This window comes from Perna viridis, chromosome 3 (assembly GCF_037379345.1).
Source record: "Perna viridis isolate PV_CMFRI_1.1 ecotype Kerala chromosome 3, ASM3737934v1, whole genome shotgun sequence".
NCBI lineage: Eukaryota > Metazoa > Mollusca > Bivalvia > Mytilida > Mytilidae > Perna > Perna viridis.
This window is the reverse complement of record NC_142447.1, coordinates 50,992,029-51,011,541: the sequence shown is the minus strand read 5'-3', so window position 1 is coordinate 51,011,541 and position 19,513 is coordinate 50,992,029. Positions and strand designations below refer to the sequence as shown.

General features: G+C 32.4%; 1 protein-coding gene and 1 long non-coding RNA gene across 7 annotated transcripts in view; one reads left to right on the top strand and one right to left on the bottom strand.

The window, feature by feature from the left end:
• Window positions 1-2,990: 2,990 nt before the first annotated feature.
• LOC148622788 (ectonucleoside triphosphate diphosphohydrolase 1-like) overlaps window positions 2,991-19,513 on the bottom strand; it is a 37,224-nt gene continuing 20,701 nt past the window's right edge. For all 6 annotated transcript variants that reach the window (XM_088572987.1, XM_088572989.1, XM_088572990.1 and 3 more), the window contains 6 exons: window positions 18,287-18,538; window positions 14,908-15,042; window positions 10,955-11,101; window positions 10,586-10,705; window positions 8,817-8,951; window positions 2,991-3,678 (listed from right to left, as the gene is read on the bottom strand). In XM_088572987.1, coding sequence (XP_088429113.1) covers window positions 3,445-3,678; window positions 8,817-8,951; window positions 10,586-10,705; window positions 10,955-11,101; window positions 14,908-15,042; window positions 18,287-18,538 — 1,023 coding nt within the window. In that variant the 3' untranslated portion in view covers window positions 2,991-3,444. The remainder of the gene's footprint in view (window positions 3,679-8,816; window positions 8,952-10,585; window positions 10,706-10,954; window positions 11,102-14,907; window positions 15,043-18,286; window positions 18,539-19,513) is intronic.
• On the top strand, window positions 4,573-5,320 carry LOC148622789 (uncharacterized). The gene is made up of 2 exons (XR_015920690.1): window positions 4,573-4,673; window positions 5,215-5,320. It is a non-coding gene; the product is annotated as an uncharacterized LOC148622789 (long non-coding RNA).

Sequence of the window (19,513 nt, the reverse complement as noted above, 5' to 3'; positions counted from 1 at the left end):
CTTGTTTCTGATTGGATAACACTGTTCATTTTATTTAAATATTCGTAGACCAAGCCTATTTTTAGTTTCAGTTACTTAAACTAAATGCCGAAACGTCTTTTAAAAAGAATGTGATGCTCACACATTGTTAAACTGAGATTCTTTCTAACTGAAGTAGTTTAAAGAGCTTAAAGTTATGGTAATATTCATTACACTTATGGTTATGTTTTCAACTTGCAATATACATGCAACAGTCCTTCTAAGTATAGAAAATTTAACTACGATTTAAATGGCCTCAGTGAGTTGCATTTACTTGACCTTTAGATGTCATCATAATTGAAAGTATTCAAACTTACAAGACAGTGTCCAAAAGATCACACAGGTGTCCTGAAGTGGTTAAGTAGGACACATTGGTATAATGTAGGGCAGATTTTACCTAGGAAACTATTTAAACTACTCAGTAGCCTACCTAAATTTGTATTGAAATTGGAACTGATCTATTTCTACTAGCTGTAACTAAATCGTTGATCATAAAATAACAATAAAAATTGTATCAAATTGTGTTTCTGCATGAGGAAGCAGGTGAAAACAGGTTTGTGAAAGAGGTTTTTTTTTGTGTAGTGTAACCATGTAACTGGGTTTAACCGTACCTATTATTGGGGTTACAAATATTGATATATATTCGATTTTGCACGTATTTCTTGCCATGTATAGTATCACATGTAGCTGATCGACATACGAAATTCGTTTATTTACGAAGTTTTTCTTGCAGATAACAAATATCCGATGTAATTATTTTTTTCATCATATATTTCCAATATTTTACTTTCAATTTGTTTTACATGTGATTATTTGTACACGTCGGTATTCAAACAAATAGTTCAAATAGTATTCAAGTTCAACAACATGTTTCAGATTTAAATACTATACGGCGTAGGTAAGACTAATTGAGATAGTATGTTACCCCAAGCATTGACAGCTCAAAGGGAAATAATCCAAGTATATTCAATTAATTATCCAAATTCTTTTATAAAAAAAAATCAGGCAGAAGGTGATTCATGCATTAAGAAATATGTTGAGTTAGGAGACCATTTTTCCACAAAAAACATATTTTTTTTGTATATTTACAGAACACTCCTTCATGGGAAGTTATTTTATAATACCAGTTAAACGAAATAAATACTAAATAAGAATATATGGTTCAGAGATGAAAGATATTTAGGAATACATATGCACACCGGCAAGATCTAGAGCATTAAGCATTTACACTTTATTTTGTCATTTTCTCCACTTATTCAACTTTAATTAAATACTCTTCTTTGATAAAAATTTAAAAAAAAATACTTGTCTGATTAATTTGACAAAAGCAGTTTCTAAAAATAAATAAAAGTTTGGTGAAAAAATAATCACAGCTTAAAGATATAAATTGATCTTAAAAGCACAAGTTGATTGTGTTTCCTAGTTCTAGATAGGACTGTAGTATGTAAACAAATATTTGATTCTCCCATTTGGTCAGGGTTACTTTTTCCTAAATTAATATTATGAGCAAAATTACACCATAGACCTGTAAATTACAAGTCTATTATTACACTAATAAATATTGTTGTAATAGTTCAGCTTCCAATTTAAAAAAAACCTGTTATTACTAAAAATGAGAGTGGTGGAAATGAATACCTATGCAACAATATATACTTTTTAGCTGATATCAGACTATACCATTTAACAGGTTAAGTTAATGTATATTGAAATTTTCTAATATCTTTGGATTTGAACCATAACTATTTCTGGTAACAGAACACGAACATATGAAGAGAAATTTCATTATTTTTTTCAATTCTCCAATGTAACAGTTTTATGAATATGTACATTTTAAAAATGCCTTAAAAATGTCTACATAGCTAATTACTTTAATGGAACCTTAAAGTATACTAAGTATATGCTCTATTGAACAGTCTCTTGTAATTTTTTTTAAATGAATTTTATTTTACCTAATATATATTTCAACATATCGTTGTATGTATTTTGAATGAGAGATAAGAATTAGTAAAGCATTGAATTGAGTACATGTAGGGTAATCTTACTAAAACCAGATACACTTGGTTAATCTTTTGCAACCTAAATTCAGGTCAAATAATATCATTCTTTATGAGGGGCGCTGCATCTAAACCCCATGCACACTTGTGGAATCAATCCTGCGCTAATTATCTATCATAGTCATCTTTAAAAAGTTGTTGTCCAGTATTTAAGTAATAAACACATTACATAACCAAACACATAAAACTAATTTTACAACAAATATATGAAATTTTCTGTCTTATTCCTGGTCTTTGAAATATATTTATGCATTACGAGTTTTCAAAGAGTAATCAAGGGAACCAAGGTTATAGCAGTAATCAAAAGAATGTAATCCAGGGACAAAGACAAGACATGGAAAACAGACATGCACAACAAAGAACATAAAGTAACTAAAATAATACATACAAAGTAACAAAAGCAAATGAGCAACTTGGACTCCACTAAAAACTAGGAGCATGGACCAGGAGCAATGGTAGGGTAAGCGTCCTCTGCATTTCTAGAAACCTGACCAGTTGTTCATAAAAAAGTCAAATCCGTGGTAGACGAAAGAGGAAAGGAAAACTATGACACGTTGAACAAATCAGTTTTCATGGTGCAGACGGATACACCGTAACGATCCACGAATTCATGATGGCGACCATAAAACTTCTGTAGTGATGACTTCAATCTTGTAGCAACATAACCCTGTTCCGGACGAAGTAAGAAGTCCAACGTGATACAAAGTGTAAGCTATATTTACTTTTTTGCAAAAATATAGAATGTATTAAAAATTGTAAAATTAAAAAAATTGTTCATGTTTTTATTTTTATTACTTCTATGATAATAAGAAATCCAATCTCTGTTATAATCCTTCATAATTATCTTATAACAACTATATTATCAAATGTCACCAAATCAACATTTTACAGTGAAACATGAAATAGAAACAACTATCATTGTAACTGTTACATCATTTATTATGAAAACACCATACATTAAAAAAATTACCATTCAAATACAAAGTTTATTTATAAGGAATGTTTATTTAATAAACATATGATGATGATGACTAGAAAGTGCATGAAACATTCTGTTTCTATCATTCACAGGATTGGAATGAAGACTATGTAAACTTTGACCTATGTAAGAGTCAAAAACTGTCATTACATCATTTAAGAACTGGACCACAATAATCTAAATTAAATAGAATTGAAATGAAAGTTTTTAAGTTTCTCCAAATGACATCTTATCATAGTTGTTACATAAGTGTAACCATTGACATAGCATCATATGTTAGAAATCACAGAAATGCTTGGTTTAAACCAGATGACATCTTATCATAGTTGTTACATAAGTGTAACCATTGACATAGCATCATATGTTAGAAATCACAGAAATGCTTGGAGCTAATCATACTGCTCCATAACTCTTCAGTTTTTCGTACACTCCTTTTTGTTTCAATTTATGATATCTTCCACCAAAATACAAAAAGCCTATACCAAGCAAAACAAAAATAACAAATAATACAGCTAACAAGTAAAAAGCAGTCTGTGTCAACATAATATCAGGAGACAAGGCTGGTATTGATGTGCTAGAACTGATCATAAATCCTAAACTCCACCCTATTTCTGTCTCTTTGTTCACCTATAACATACATCCATATTGTACTTATTTCTAAGTTTTCAAATCAATCTGATTGGTGTAAGATTCAATTACCCTAAAACATGTTTATGCTAACGATAGACAAAATAAGAATTGCAGTTACGAATTATGTCGTAAAACAATGCATTATACCTCTGGAAAAGTAGGATATTGTGTCTTCAGATCATTGAAGATGACTGACCCTTTTTTTTTTTGGTTAAAGCTCACTAACTCTGAAATATAAAATCTACAGACTGGTACCATTATATGCTCTGGCAAGATGAAGCATAATGTAAGAATAAAATAGATCTTACACCAAAATAAACATATAACATTTGTTTCTCTCAAAAAGTTTACAAAAAGTTAAAGTTCAAAGCCTGTATCATTTATCATGAATCATCTTGATGAATGCATATATAGCTAAATAACAGGTGTATACACCATACTAAGGAGAGTTTATAGCAATTTGACCCATTTAAATACTTTTGTTGACAGATTCTTTGGTATGGTTTTCAAGACAGATTCTAAACATCACAAATCAACAGCAGATTCAGTTTTTGGAAGTGAATGGCAGGTTTTTCCAAGCTAAACGTTGCTAATTATTGCCCTCATTTTGCAGGAAATTAAAATAGTTTTCCAATAAAAGAGGGGGTTCTAACATCTAGGCCTACCATGACCTGCCACTGCTATTAATTCAATTAAGGAGCTATCTTACAACTTTAACCAATTAAAAAGTTTAATGCTCTTAAAGCTACAACAAAGCATTTCATGTCAAGGAGATATAAGCTTCAATTATCTATGTGTTATACAAACTCTCCATCTTTCAACACAAGTTGTCCAGCAAATTTGGTTTCAATTGGTCAAGTAGTGTCAGAGGAGAAGAGTTTTGAAAAGTTGTTCAAGACAACAGACAATGGAAGACTGAGGATGATGGCAACGGAAACGACGATGACAACGGACGCCAAGTGATGGCAATGGCTCACATGGCCTTTGGCCAGGTAACAAGTTATAAAATAAACAATTCAGAAATATGTGTGATCAAATTTAGTTACATTACACTAAATGGTTTTAAAAGAGAATATATGTATTTATGTAGGGTTTAGTAGATGAATTTTGTGCTATCAATACTCATATAATTGACCTGGTAAGTTGAGTAGACTGGTGTAATAAATAATGGTAAGACTAAATGCAGGTTTATCCAAGGGTTTTGACAAGTTGGAGTAATATTGTGCATTGAAGTTATACTTATTTTATGAAATTTGTATGCTTTGTTTTTTTTTTTTTATATATATAAGGTGTTGTTGATCTTATGTAGAAGTTGAATGACTGACATTTGTAGCAGAGATATTTAATAATATATGTAATAATTCTAGGAAATAAGATTTATCACTGATCTATCAAAGGGACATAACTGTTGTTTACTAGTAAAACATAACTTATTTCTAGAAAAAAAATGGATTGATACTTAGTACAAAGATTGGCTGCCATATTTTTTATTGGATTACTTTAATCACTATTTTGTTTTCTGATTTTTTTAAGGTGTTGGTTTTAGAAAAGGACAAGAAATTCATGCATCACACAGGAAGAAGACTTAACATAATTCTTTTAAATTATTTGAGTTATAAAGAGAGTCGACTGTAATTTACCCTGGAAGTTATAAGAACTAGCATAGGAAAAAAAGATCTGTGTCTTTTTTAAGTAGTTCAAATCCTTGATATTTTATACCATTGCTGACAGATACTGATTTGTATATGATTTTGTATTAACTTAAATATACACATATGGTCAGCATATATATGCAATCTAGTCCATATTATTATAAATATTAACCTACAGTACAACGGAAACTTGGCTACATATGTTTTTCCATATTTAAGACAACATGAAAACTTATATGTTAAGGACTAACTAATTCATTCATTAACTAGAGAATGTGTCCACTATATGCTTGGCAACTGAGCTAAAAAAAAGCTCAGGTATGTCTGTTTTAGGTTAAAATTTATAAAACCCTAAAAAACAACAAAGCTGTTACTGTAAACAATAAGTGACACCATCAAACTGTAGATGTAAACTTCACATAGCTCCAATCAAAGGTTGCTGGTATAACAATAATTTATTAGACAGCATTAAAACTTAATGAAGCCTACAGGGAGAGCCATATAAAAATAGAAATCAAATGGTTTTATCTTTTCAAGTGTTTCATATGCACAAAAACATTAGTTCAGTATCACTCCTAAACATATGATTAAGAGACTGTCCATGTAAAGATCAGGCAGGTCCTGTGATATGATTGGCACAGGGTAAATTTTATCCCACTGAATTTCTTGTTTCAATGTAATGTTCATATTATATGTACATCAAATAGCAAGATATTTTTAAAGGAACAGTTAAAAACGTTATTAATCCTAACATAGCAGCCGTATTTTTGCACAAAAATGGAGTTATCCCCCCTTTTCAATGAATTTCAATGCTTTCTATGCAGAAAACATATTTTGCATTTATTTGTATACATGACCACATATATATACATGGTATATTTTCACTTATGGCCTGAAACATATAACATGTACATACATAAGCAATTTTATTTTAGGTTCAGAAGACAAATTTGTATCGTTTTACAAAATAAAAAGTTAACTAAAGTATTTTTTGGATGGACAAATTATTCACAAAAATTAAGTTGTTGAAATTTATGAACTTATAACGTTTTTCACACAGTAAACATTGAAATATTTTTTATCAAATACAAGACTTCATGAAAACTTTTATCAGTAAAAAGATTCACAGAAAAATAAGGCAGATTTATCACAATACATATATTGTCGAGGACTATGCAAGAAAATGGATAAAACGAGAACAAGAAGACATTGATTCTCTGTCAGAGTGGTTAAAGGCCATGAGGTCTTTGATTTTGAAACGAATGAAAGCTTTAAGTAGGTCAATGAGTGCCAAGGCTACATCAGTTTTCAAAGACCCCGATGTAGCAAAAACATTGTCTACTCTACGTGACAAATATGTTGTCGTACCAGCAGACAAAGCCCAAAACAACATTGTTTTTGTCTGCAAACGTTTTATATCCAATGTTTATTATCAGAGGTAGACGTAGAAAATAATAGCAGTGATAAGACCTATACTGCTACCACTCTCTCCAAAGAAGAGATTGTGGAAAACCATAAATCTGTGCTATCCTCTTTTGGTCTCTCTACCAAGGACGAATATTGTGATTTACCGTCTATGTACTGGATTCCTAAACTTCACAAGAATCCATACAAACAACGTTTCATAGCTGGATCTGCAAAATGTACCACCAAACCTCTTTCAAAACTTTTAACTTCTATACTCACAACTGTCAAAGAGGGTCTGCAGTCCTACCACAACACTTGTTACTCCCGTAGTGGTATTAATTCAATGTGGATCCTGAAAAATTCGAAAGATCTTTTGGAGACAATCAGTTCAAGACTATTATCTGAATATAATAGCATTAAAACAATGATTTTTCAACACTGTATACTTCTATTCCCCATACTCAGTTAAAATCCTGACTTAAAAACATTATACATCGTTGTTTTTTCCAAATAAGATGGTACACCTAGATACAAATATATAGTTCTTGGAGAGATTCCTCATACTTTGTAAGAAATAATTCTAAATCATCTTCCAAATATACAGAGGAAGATGTTTACAAAATGCTGGAATTTTTAATCGACAACATATTTGTCCAGTGTGGTGGACGTGTTTTTCAACAAACGATCGGCATCCAATGGGAACAAATTGTGCTCCTTTACTTGCTGACCTATTTCTTCACTCTTATGAGGCTGACTTTATAGTTGATTTGATCAGAAAGAAAGAATATCTTTTGGCTAGATCCTTCAATCTCAGTTTCCGCTATATAGATGACATATTATCTTTAAAAAATCCTAATTTCGGGGATTTGATACATCGCATCTACCCAAAAGAACTTGAGATAAAGGATACTACAGACACTGTGAAGTCAGCCTCATATCTTGACCTACACTTAGAAATCGATGGTAAAGGAAAACTATTGACCAAACTTTACGACAAACGTTATGATTTTTCATTCAGAATTGTCAACTTTCCTTTCATATGTGGCAACATCCCTTCGGCTCCTGCGTATGGAGTGTTCATATCACAACTCATACGTTATGCCAGAGCTTACAGACTTTTTTTATTGCACTAGAAGTCTAACAAATAGGCTTCTGGAACAGGGTTATGTTGCTACAAGATTGAAGTCATCACTACAGAAGTTTTATGGTCATCATCATGAACTCGTGGATCATTATGATGTATCCATCAGCACCATGAAAACTAATTTATTCAATGGGTCATAGTTTACTTTTTCTCGTTTGTCTACCCCGGACTTGCTCGGACGTTAAACCCCAACAAACAAACTACCCCAAACTTGACTTTTTATGAGCAACTCGGCAGGTGTTTCTAGAAAAGCAGAGGACGCTTACCCTACCAGTGCACCTGGTCCATGCTCCCAGTTTTTAGTGGAGTCCGAGTTGCTCATTTACTTTTGTTACTTTGTATGTATGATTTTAGTTTTGTTGTGTGTGTCTGTTTTCCATGTCTGGTCTTTGTCCCTGGATTATATTCTTTTGATTACCGCTATAACCTTGGTTCCCTTGATTACTCTTTGTAAATTCATACTTACTGTATTTATACTTACTGTATTTACAGTTACTTTGTTTATACTTACTGTATTTACAGTGACTGTATTTCTGTAATTATACTTACTGTATTTACAGTGACTGTGTTTATACTTACTGTATTTACAGTTACTGTATTTATACTTACTGTGTTGACAGTAACTGTATTTATACTTACTGTATTTATTACTTACTGCATTTACAGTTACTGTGTTTATACTTTCTGTAATTATACTTACTGTATTTACAGTTACTGCATTTATACTTACTGTATTTATATTTACTGTGTTTATACTTACTGTATTTACAGTTACTGTGTTTATACTTACTGTATTTACAGTTACTGCATTTATACTTACTGTATTTACCATCAGTGTGTTTATACTTACTGCATTTACAGATACTGTATACTTACTGTATTTACCATCAGTGTGTTTATACTTACTGCATTTACAGATACTGTATACTTACTGTATTTACAAATCTGATGTTTCTAAAGTTTGTCTCATTAAAATGGTAACCTTTAGTTAACAGACTCAGTATATAGTGTCCTCTAAAACAATACCATGGTAAATACAATGGGTTCACTGCTGGAATGATTTTAACCTAAATTGGAAAAAAATTCAATTTATTAATATTACTTACATATACCTAAACATGGCATTTATTGTGCTTGCAATAAATATGTATGAATGCAAAATATATACAAGTCATAACATAACTAGAAGCACTGTTTTTCACAGGAGCCCCCGCCTCATTTGTTAGTAGCGATTTTTTTAATAAATCAAATGTGTCTGTAAGACACAAATGATGCTCCTGCTTGCTAGATCTACCAAATTAGTAACGTTTATTTTTGTATGAAGACATGGTATGCAGATTCATAAAGGTTACTGTTGGTTGATGCAGTAAATATTTGGTATGTTAGGCTAAGTACTGCAAAAATACTTGGGATGAGAAAAAGAGGACTGATGAACAGACTGATGGACACATAAAAAATGTTAATATCCCCAATAACAAATCCCTAACTTTGTTGCTTGGGGTATATTTCTGACAAAAATAACAAAGTTCAACTATCACCCAGTTTGGTAATATTCCACAAAAATCAAGACCCTATGACCTTGCACACCATCATTATGTGTAGAAACATCCTGTAAAAAATATTTTAGATGTATTTCAAAACTACAGGAGAAGCCATACAGCCCTATTTCTGAGGAAAATGACTGTCTTACTATCACCAATTTCCGTAATATTTCATGAAAATCAAAATCCTTAGGTCATGCACACCTTCATCATGTGTAGAAATATTTTATATACATATTTTAGATGTAGTTCAAAAACTGTACAAGGAGATAGAAGGACAAGCCATGATCATGTGTAATCCGGAGCGATGGACGGACAGGGGTAAACTAATATGCCCCTTGACTGTTTGTCACAGGGCCATTAAAACAAAGGAACTGTGTAGGTTTAGGACACCAGAGACCAAGGTGAATTACACAGGTTAGTGACTGTTGTTATATATTATGTAGGTTTGAGATACCTGAGACCATGGTGTATTACACAGGTCAGTGACTGTTGTTGTATATTATGTAGGTTTGAGATATCTGAGACTATGGTTTATTACACAGGCCAGTGACTGTTGTTGTATATTATGTAGGTTAAGGATACCTGAGACCATGATGTATTACACAGGTCAGTGACTGTTGTTGTATATCATGTAGTTTTGAGATACCTGAAACCGTGGTGTATTACACAGGTCAGTGACTGTTGTTGTGTGTTATGTAGGTTTGAGATACCTGAGACCATGGTGTATTACAGCGTCAGTGACTGTTGTTGTATATTATGTAGGTTTGAGATATCTGAGACTATGGTGTATTACGCAGGTCAGTGACTGTTGTTGTATATTATGTAGGTTTAGGATACCTGAGACCATGATGTATTACACAGGTCAGTGACTGTGGTTGTATGTCATGTAGATTTAGGATACCTGAGACCATGATGTATTACACAGGTCAGTGACTGTTGTTGTATATCATGTAGGTTTAGGATACCTGAGACCATGATGTATTTTACAGGTCAGTGACTGTTGTTGTATATCATGTAGTTTTGAGATACCTGAGACCATGGTATATTACACAGGTCAGTGACTGTTGTTGTGTATTATGTAGGTTTGAGACACCTGAGACCATGGTGTATTACACAGGTCAGTGACTGTTGTTATATACTATGTTTGTTTAGGATACCTGAGACCATGGTGTATTACACAGTTTGGTGACAGCCTTTGTGTAATCTGTTAAGCTAACTTCAGTTGTGTTCTTGGTTAGATTCAGGAAGCTTATTTCATAGAAAAAATTGGAAAATGCCTGAAAATATATGAATACATGTATCTCCCAATATACAATGTACAATGTTTTTGACTATGTGGTAAATTTAATGTTTACACTACTTGAGATATAATAAGTTGTTTGTTCATCTAAAGATATGTCTTAAAAGCTATTACAATTATAAGTAAAACCACATTTCCATTGAAAATATTAATTTGCTGCATTTGAGTGTGATGCTGACATCTAAATTATAAGTTCTTAATGCAATGAACTATTAACTTTACTTACATAGAAATCTCCATAGACAGGAGCTTGGTACGTCCCATTGAAAGAACACTCAGAAAATGCACAAGGAGCATTGAAGTTAAACAAGAGGTCCACTGTCTTAGTGCATTGGGTGCCGTTACCTGTGCCTATGAAGTTATATACTGTATCCTGGAAGGAATTAAAGAACCTTAGTGAGCACGCTCACATATCCCACACCTCCCCATGTTGGATACGCAGGGTAAATTTTTTTTCGTAAGAGAAATACATGTAGAAGGACCCCTATAAAAAAGGAATTAGAGTGTTTTTTCAGGCATTAGAAATGATTGCAACAAAATAAAATTTAAAAAGGATTTTTGAATATGATTTTTTCTTTATCTTTTAACTAAATTCTGTTACACAGAATGGTAGTTTCAAACTCAAGACTGTGATTTCTTGGAGTTTTAATAAATCCAAGGTAAACATTATTGTAGCGTAACAAAACATACACTTGACCTGTAACTTATCATGGTGAACTTATATATCAAAAATCATGTCATAATTTGCAAGCGTTTAGAGAAAAAGTTCCCAAAATGTTTATTTCTGTGAATTTAGCTAAGTTCAAGGCCAATAACTTTGGTAAAAATCATCAGAGCAGAACCAAACACAAACTTGTCATGTAACTTATCAAGGTTAACTTATATAACAAAAATTATGTCAATACCTGCAAGCGTTTAGAAAAAAAGTCTGGAAAACTGCTATTTCTGTGAATTTTGCTAAGTTCAAGGCCTGTAATTTCCGAAAAATCATCGGGCAGAACAAAAGTTAAACTTGACCTCAACTTATCATGGTGAATTTATATATTAAAAATCATATCAATGTCTGCAAGTGCTTAGAAAAAAATCTGGAAAACTTATTTCTGTGAATTTTGCTAAGTTCAAGGCCCATAATTTTGGCCAAAAATCATAGCAGCGGAACAAAACATAAACTTGACCTGTAACTGATCATGGTGAACTTAAACAACAAAAATTATGTCAATACCTGCAAGCGTTTAAAACGAGGCTCCCAGGAGCCTGAATCGCTCACCTAGTAATTTTTCACCATTCAAGGGCAATGACTCTTACAAGGAGTTGTCTGACAACTTTTATCCCTAGAGACAGTTTTAGGCCTGACAGTAAGGATCATTTCAGCAATTGAAAGAATTTGGCTAAACCTAAAGGTTTTGGAGATAAAATATGCAAAAACTACTGTCTGACCCCTATGTTCTATTTTTAGTAATGGCAGCCATGTTTTTTGACGGATCAATAATCGCCACTTCAGTTCTATGCAGGATACCCCAAGTAACATTCATACCAAGTTTGGTTTCAATTGGTCCGGTAGTGTCAGAGGAGAAGATTTTTGAAAGAAATAACATTAAAAAAGGCAAAAGACATTGAAAAGGGCTGTAACTCCAACATGGCTGAACAGATTAGAATGAAAATTTGACTACAGACAGATCTCGTCATGCTAAACACTATGACCCCATGTCAGAATTTAGCTAAACCTAATGGTTTTTGAAAAATATGTCCTTTGGCCAGGTGAGCTAAAAAAAAGTCTGAAGAAAAACTGTTATTTCTGTGATTTTTGCTAAGTTCAAGACCTGTAATTTCAGTAAAAATCATCAGAGCGGAACATAAGTTAAACATGACCTGAACTTATCATAGTGAACTTATAGACCAAAAATCATGTCAATATCTGCAAGCGTTTTAAAAAAAAGTCTGGAAAACTGATGATGGACAGACGCACTGACGGACGTAGGGTCAAAAATATTACACCCTTTGCAACCTCGTTGCATGGGGTATGATAAAGTAAACAAGTTCTCAAACTTTATTCTCCTTAATTTGATTCCTATGTAAAGTAATACCTGTAAAATTATGTATGTGGGGCGGCAAAGGGGGGAGGTTAAAGACCTTCATGTTAATGCTGAATACTAAATCATCCTATGAAGGGTTTTAGCTGACAAAAAAGTATGGAACACTTAAATTCAAACCCACATAGAAGTTCGATTAGCAGGAAGTGGATGTGTGACTGAAAATAAAGCAGTACAATTTATCATGCTATAGTTTTAACCAAATATAACCTCTACATAATACCCAATACTATTTCTGCATATCCCTGTATCCCTATTATCAGACAATAGTTATCTTGCTTAATGAAACCCTTTACAAAATGCCTACAGGTAACTCTCCAACATATTTTCATCAAAATCCATTGAACAGTTCAGGGTGAGATAGATTTATACTTAAATCCCATGTAAAACTCCTTACGTTGAATTATCTAATTGCAAGCATATCATAATTCTCTTACTTCAAGCTCACTAACTTATGATTTAATACTTTCTATTACCAGAAAATTTAAGGAGTTGTTGAAAGATGATTCATGAACAAACAGACAGATTCAAAGAAAACACTATTCCTATCTATATCCTAACTTACAGGGACATACATGCAATTATTTGCCATAAAAGTCACAAAAATACAAATCGTGTATTTTTGAAAACATTTTGTTGTTACTTTCTTCATTAGAACTATACAGTTATAGGACTCAACATTAAGGTAGTTATAAAGTCCACAGGTATGGGACTCGACATTAAGGTAGTTATCAAGTCCACAGGTATGGGACTCGACATTAAGGTAGTTATCAAGTCCACAGGTATGGGACTCGACATTAAGGTAGTTATCAAGTCCATAGGTATGGGACTCGACATTAAGGTAGTTATCAAGTCCTAAGGATATATCAAAAATGTACATGTACAAATTTGCTGACTTCCTATTTATTCATTGAAAAATCAATATGTAGGACATTCTTTGGGGACAGGATACAGAGGAAAACATTGATTGCACTCATATCTTGACCTTCATTAAGAGACTTATGGTAAAGGAAAATTATTGACCAAACTGTATGACAAAGGTGATAACTTTTCATTCCTTATTGTCAACTGTCCTTTCATTTGTGGCAACATCCCTTCTGCACCAAGGTATAGAGTTTTCATATCACAACTCATCAGTTATGCCAAAGCTTGCCATACATATGCAGACTTTTTGTTTTAAGCTTCTGGAACAGGGTTATATTGCTACAAGAATGAAGTCATCACTTCAGAAGTTTTATGGTAGTCATCATGAACTTGTGGATCGTTACAGTGTATCCAACTGCACCATGAAAACTGATTTGTTCAATATGTCAGTCTTCCTTTCCTCTTTTGTTTACCCTGGACTTGATTTTTTATGTGCGACTCGTGGGTTTTTCTAGAAAAGTAGAGAATGCTTAGCCTACTGGGTCACTGGTCCATGCTCCCAGTTTTCGGTGGAGTCCAAGTTTCTCATTTGCTTTTGTTACTTTGTTTGTATTAATTTGGTTATTTTATGTTCTTTGTTATGTGTGTCTATTTTCAATGTCTTTTCTTTGTCCCTAGGGTGCATTCATTTAATTTCCACTAAAATCATTGTTCCCTTGATTATTCTTTCATTTGTAACCATTAATAATAAGAAGCAGACCAAGTTTCACTTCATATTACAACAAAGATTTCAAAACAAAATTCCTGTTTCAGTACTTTTTCCCTGTTTAGTATATTTATAAAAAAAATGCATTTAGTTTCTTAATTGGTAAAATGATAATAATAACTATAATTTTATTTTACCAAAGCTTCCATGGCAACACAATTAAAAAAGTAAATTAGATGAGAAAAAAAAAAACAGTGAAAAAATCTATTACAAAAAACATCTTTGCTTAGATAAAAACATAGGAATAATTCAACTGATAGCCAAAATAATTGAGTCTCATGGAAAAAACCTTTAACAATGGTTATTTTATCATACACATGTATGTCAAAAGAATTTAACATTGTCATTTCAAACACAATAGCACTGATACTATAGGGATAACTTTTGACATAATCAATCAGGAGCTGGGACAAGAAACAAATAAGGAACAAAATACAGAAATAAAGAATTAGTAGTAACCTTTTCTATATAATCCAAATCCAACAGCTGCTCAGCTTTGGTACATGGTGCTTCAAACACATCAGTATAGTTCTCCAGGGTAGTACTGCCAACAGGCCCACATGGGTTCTGTATTGTACTGGAGAAATTCTGATTCTGTAATCATAGAAATATAAAACATAAATGTCCACACCAATTTTAGGCTCATAAAGACAAAGAAACAATATACCTTAGACCTAATAAACATATACATCCAATAAGTTAACCTTGATGTGTTGCTTCAAGTCCTGCTCCCATGATCAAATTTGCACATGCGCATATGTTTTTGCATATACATAAATTTCCATACCAGTGCAAATAAGGAAAGAATAACAAATAATGATGCGACTTGGTCTTACTAGTAGTTAGAACCTGTAACTGAAGCATATTAGTTGTTTAAAAAATGTCACTGAATAAGGAAAGATGGGAGAAAAGCTGATGTGTTGAATAATTGGATGTAATGGGATATCTTTTACTTTGAAAGTTTCTTTTTCTATACGACCATAAAAATTTTTCTGTCATATAATGGGATCACCTAGTCATCTTTGACGTCGGTGTGGGCGACCATTAACTTTAGTTTATGTACAAAAACTTGAGTAAAACTTAACTGATCTTTAAAATTTCAATACATTTTCCTTATGGACACATTGGAGGGCCCTATAGTTTTTGGAGGTTTTTACCTAACCCATTTTAAAAAATATAGGAAATTGGTGTAATCATTAGGATTTGTAGGAAAATTTATTGCTGATCCAGATGTTACCTTATGTAATTTGGTTTTAAAGGTTTGTTTACAAGGTAGACTTATCTTTAACTGTTTGGGAGTTAAAAGGGTACAAGATTTGGCCAAAAAATATGAGTTTTCAATTTTTGGTCTGATTTAGAAAATTTTGTTAATTGGATTCCTTAAGAAAATCCCTGCCATTATTTGGCTACACCCCAACAGATGGACTTCTAATTTTAGTCTTATTTAGAAAATTTTTGAATATTGTGTCCACACTTGGCCCAAGTGATACTGTGGTTGTATCATTCTGTGCTCTGTGAAGCTTTTTATTTTCTTTGTGTTCTGGGTTACATTTTTTTTTTTTAATTAGGGACCATATATCTTTAAATTATCTCAATCATGCCAAATACTCTTAAAAGTATGGTAAACCGTAATAGTTGCCACAGGTTCCTTTGGATGAGACTTCTGAGTGATTCCAGGGTATCCATATAAAATGTTTGTATGTATAACTTTGAGTAATGATTTTAAATATAAACAAATGTATGCCGGGTTTGTGCACCTTAAAATATTTAGTTTTAAATATTTCAAAGTGACTCTTTATCAAACTCATTCTGCACAACTGATAACAATCATAAATCAATATGCATATTTTAGTCATTTTAAGGTAATAGCGACCATGTTCTCTCTCTATATATGTTCTCTCAATACATATAGAGCAATATATGTACATGTAAGTGCTGAATTTATTCTAAAGAACAATTTGAATCAATAAGCAGTAGGTATATAACAAAAACTCAAATTGTTGTGACACAGGGGCTGGCTGAGAAGAGTTCCAATCCATTTTATTTTTATAGGTCATAGAAGTAGTTCCAGGTTTTCATTTGCACAATGTTTGCACAAAATCAATAAAATTTTCCAACAAAACGAAAAGGGGTCCAACCATCAGATCATGGCTCCTCTATATCCATAATTGGATAAGATATTTTCCACATAAGATATGTACAAGTACATGCTTATACTTGTACATATAATAACTTATCTGGAAACTATACTGTAGTACCAATACATTGTTCAAACTTAACATTCATTTTCAGGTTTACAATCCATTATGCCTTGACAGATATTATAACAGTAAGTACCTTAGCTAAAGATAATATCATATTAACAGAACTGAGAACCCAACCCAAAAAAAATGTTGCTGTAATAACCCAAAACCTTTAAAAACCTGAAATTTCATCATTTGAAGGGCAGATTTGAAAAACTCATATAAGAACTAATGTTTTATACTATACATTAGGTTATAACATATACAGAATTAAGACAGTTTTGAAGTAACGACAAAATATCACAGGGAGTCTAATAGGGTAAGATGTGATGTTCCCTCCAGATGTTTAAAACTGATGTTTTTGTCAATTTGATGTAACATTATAATTTGAAATAGACAATGTTTTTTTTTAGTTTTACAGCATTAGCCTGAGATAGACAATATCATTCAATAAGAACAGTGGAGAACTATGGGCTTTGACTACAGAAATTCAACAAAGGACAAAGTAGGCTTGCAGGGGAAACCAACACTAAGAAATACAGCAAATAATATGAGGTTCAACCCAAAATCTGTCTTGATTCGAATGTGGCTGCTCTAAATAAATTAATTTTGCTAAAATTTTGCAATTTGACCAAATTCCTGTCTTCTTAAGGGTAGTGAATACTTGTATTTGTTTCGTTGTTCAAGAAATTTTCATTCCATCAAAAAAAAACTCTGACCATTACAAATCTGTTTATATAACTTGATGACAATCTATATTTTTCACAGTATCCTGAACTTTCTGAAATTTTAACAAAGGTATTATGGAGATATTCGCAATCTGTAGAGCGTAATTTGCAGTCAAAATCCGTGGAAAATATGGAAAATCCATATAAGTGAACACCTCTACCATGACTATTAGAAGTTTTCAAGGTGAAAGGGAGATAACACATTTCCCAAGTTTTACTAAAGGTCTCAGTATCGTATTAATTTTCCCATAGGCTTCTATAGTGAAGTGCATATTTTTAGGATTTTTTAAAAAATATGTAAATTGATTCAATAAGACTTTCACTTATATAGCATTTCTAAGGACATGTGAAAAAATAATTTCCCGCAAAGAAAATAGGGTGAGTCCACGAAGATCGGACAGAAAAGTAGCCTTGAACTATAAATAGCCATTTTTCCTACTTTCACTTTCGTTTTGCACTCACCAAACCAACCTTTTCAGTGGAACATTTTTTATGATATTATGTTAGATGTTCTTTTAAAAAAGTTCTTCATCTTACAGTGTGATGTTTGCTCTATTTTATAAGTCATTGTTCATATCTTTTGACAAAACATTAGTTTGTAGAGAGGCAAAAAGAAAATGCACTATATTTTGTAGCATCCATGTTTTGACGTACACCTGCTCAGGGATATGCAATACGATACTGGTACCTAAAATTAAGTGTGGAACAAAACTGCATATAGATGTAATTCATAGATCATTTAGATACACTTGATAGCAAGCCCACAAAATCACATCACAAACTTTTAATACAACCTGTTTTTTGTTTTTTGTTTTTTGTTTTATCTCAGAGTCTTTTTAACAATAGTTGAAATTTATGAAACATTACCTTAACTAAGCGAGCTTTAAACTTCCTTTGAATTTCATTAATGCCATAGCACAAATAACTATGTGTATACACAGAATAGTTTGTCCCATACAACACTGTATTTCCACTGTAATCTGTAGGAATAGTGACCTCTGACCCTGGGTAAAAAGTTATCTGTGTAGAGGCTCCACCCAAATCCATGGCTCCAAAGGTGTTGTCTTCCATGACTTCAAAATTCCATTTATCTTCTGACTTAAGTGACATTGGATGTATCTACATAAAAAGAATCTTAACTTAACATTAAGAATTAAGTACATTTAATAACAAATGTGATCCTGTAAAACCAATATTGGAAGTATTGTCATGGTCATCTTACAAAATATTAGTTCATACAAACCATGTGACAAATTATGTTTACCAATGAGATAGTTGACACTTGCCTACCTGTCCAAACTTTCCTGTGAGATAGTTGACACTTACCTATCTGTCCAAACTTTCCTGTGAAATAGCTGACAGTAACCTAGTAACCTATCTGTCCAAACTTTCCTGTGAAATAGCTGACAGTAACCTAGTAACCTACCTGTCCAAACTTTCCTGTGAAATAGCCAACAGTAACCTAGTAACCTACCTGTCCAAACTTTCTATTGAGATAGTTGACACTAACCTATCTGTCCAAACTTTCCAATTAGATAGTTGACAATAACCTACTTGTCCAACTTTCCAGTAAAATAGTTGACAGTAACCTACCTGTCTAACCTTTCCAGTGAGATAGGTGACAGTAACCTACTTGTGCAAACTTTCCAGTGAGATAGTTGAAAGGAACATACCTTCCAAACTTTCCACTGAAATAGTTGACAGGAAAACCCTTCCAAACTTTCCTGTGAGATAGTTAAAAGTAACCTAATAACCTTCTTGTCTAAATTTGCCAGCGAGATAGATGACAGAAACCTACTTGTCCAAACTTTTTAGTGAGATAGTTGACATTATCCTACCTGTCCAAACTTTCTAGTGAGATAGTTGACACTTACCTACATGTCCAAACTTTCCTGTGAGATAGTTGACACTTACCTACCTGTCCAAACTTTCCTGTGAGACAGTTGATACTAACCTACCTGTCCAAATATTGTATAATTGTATTATTTTTGCACTTTTGAAAATAAAATATTGTTTAAACTAAACTTTTTACTGAGATAGTTGAGACTAACCTACCTGTTCAAACTTTACAAGGGGATAGTTGACACTAACCTA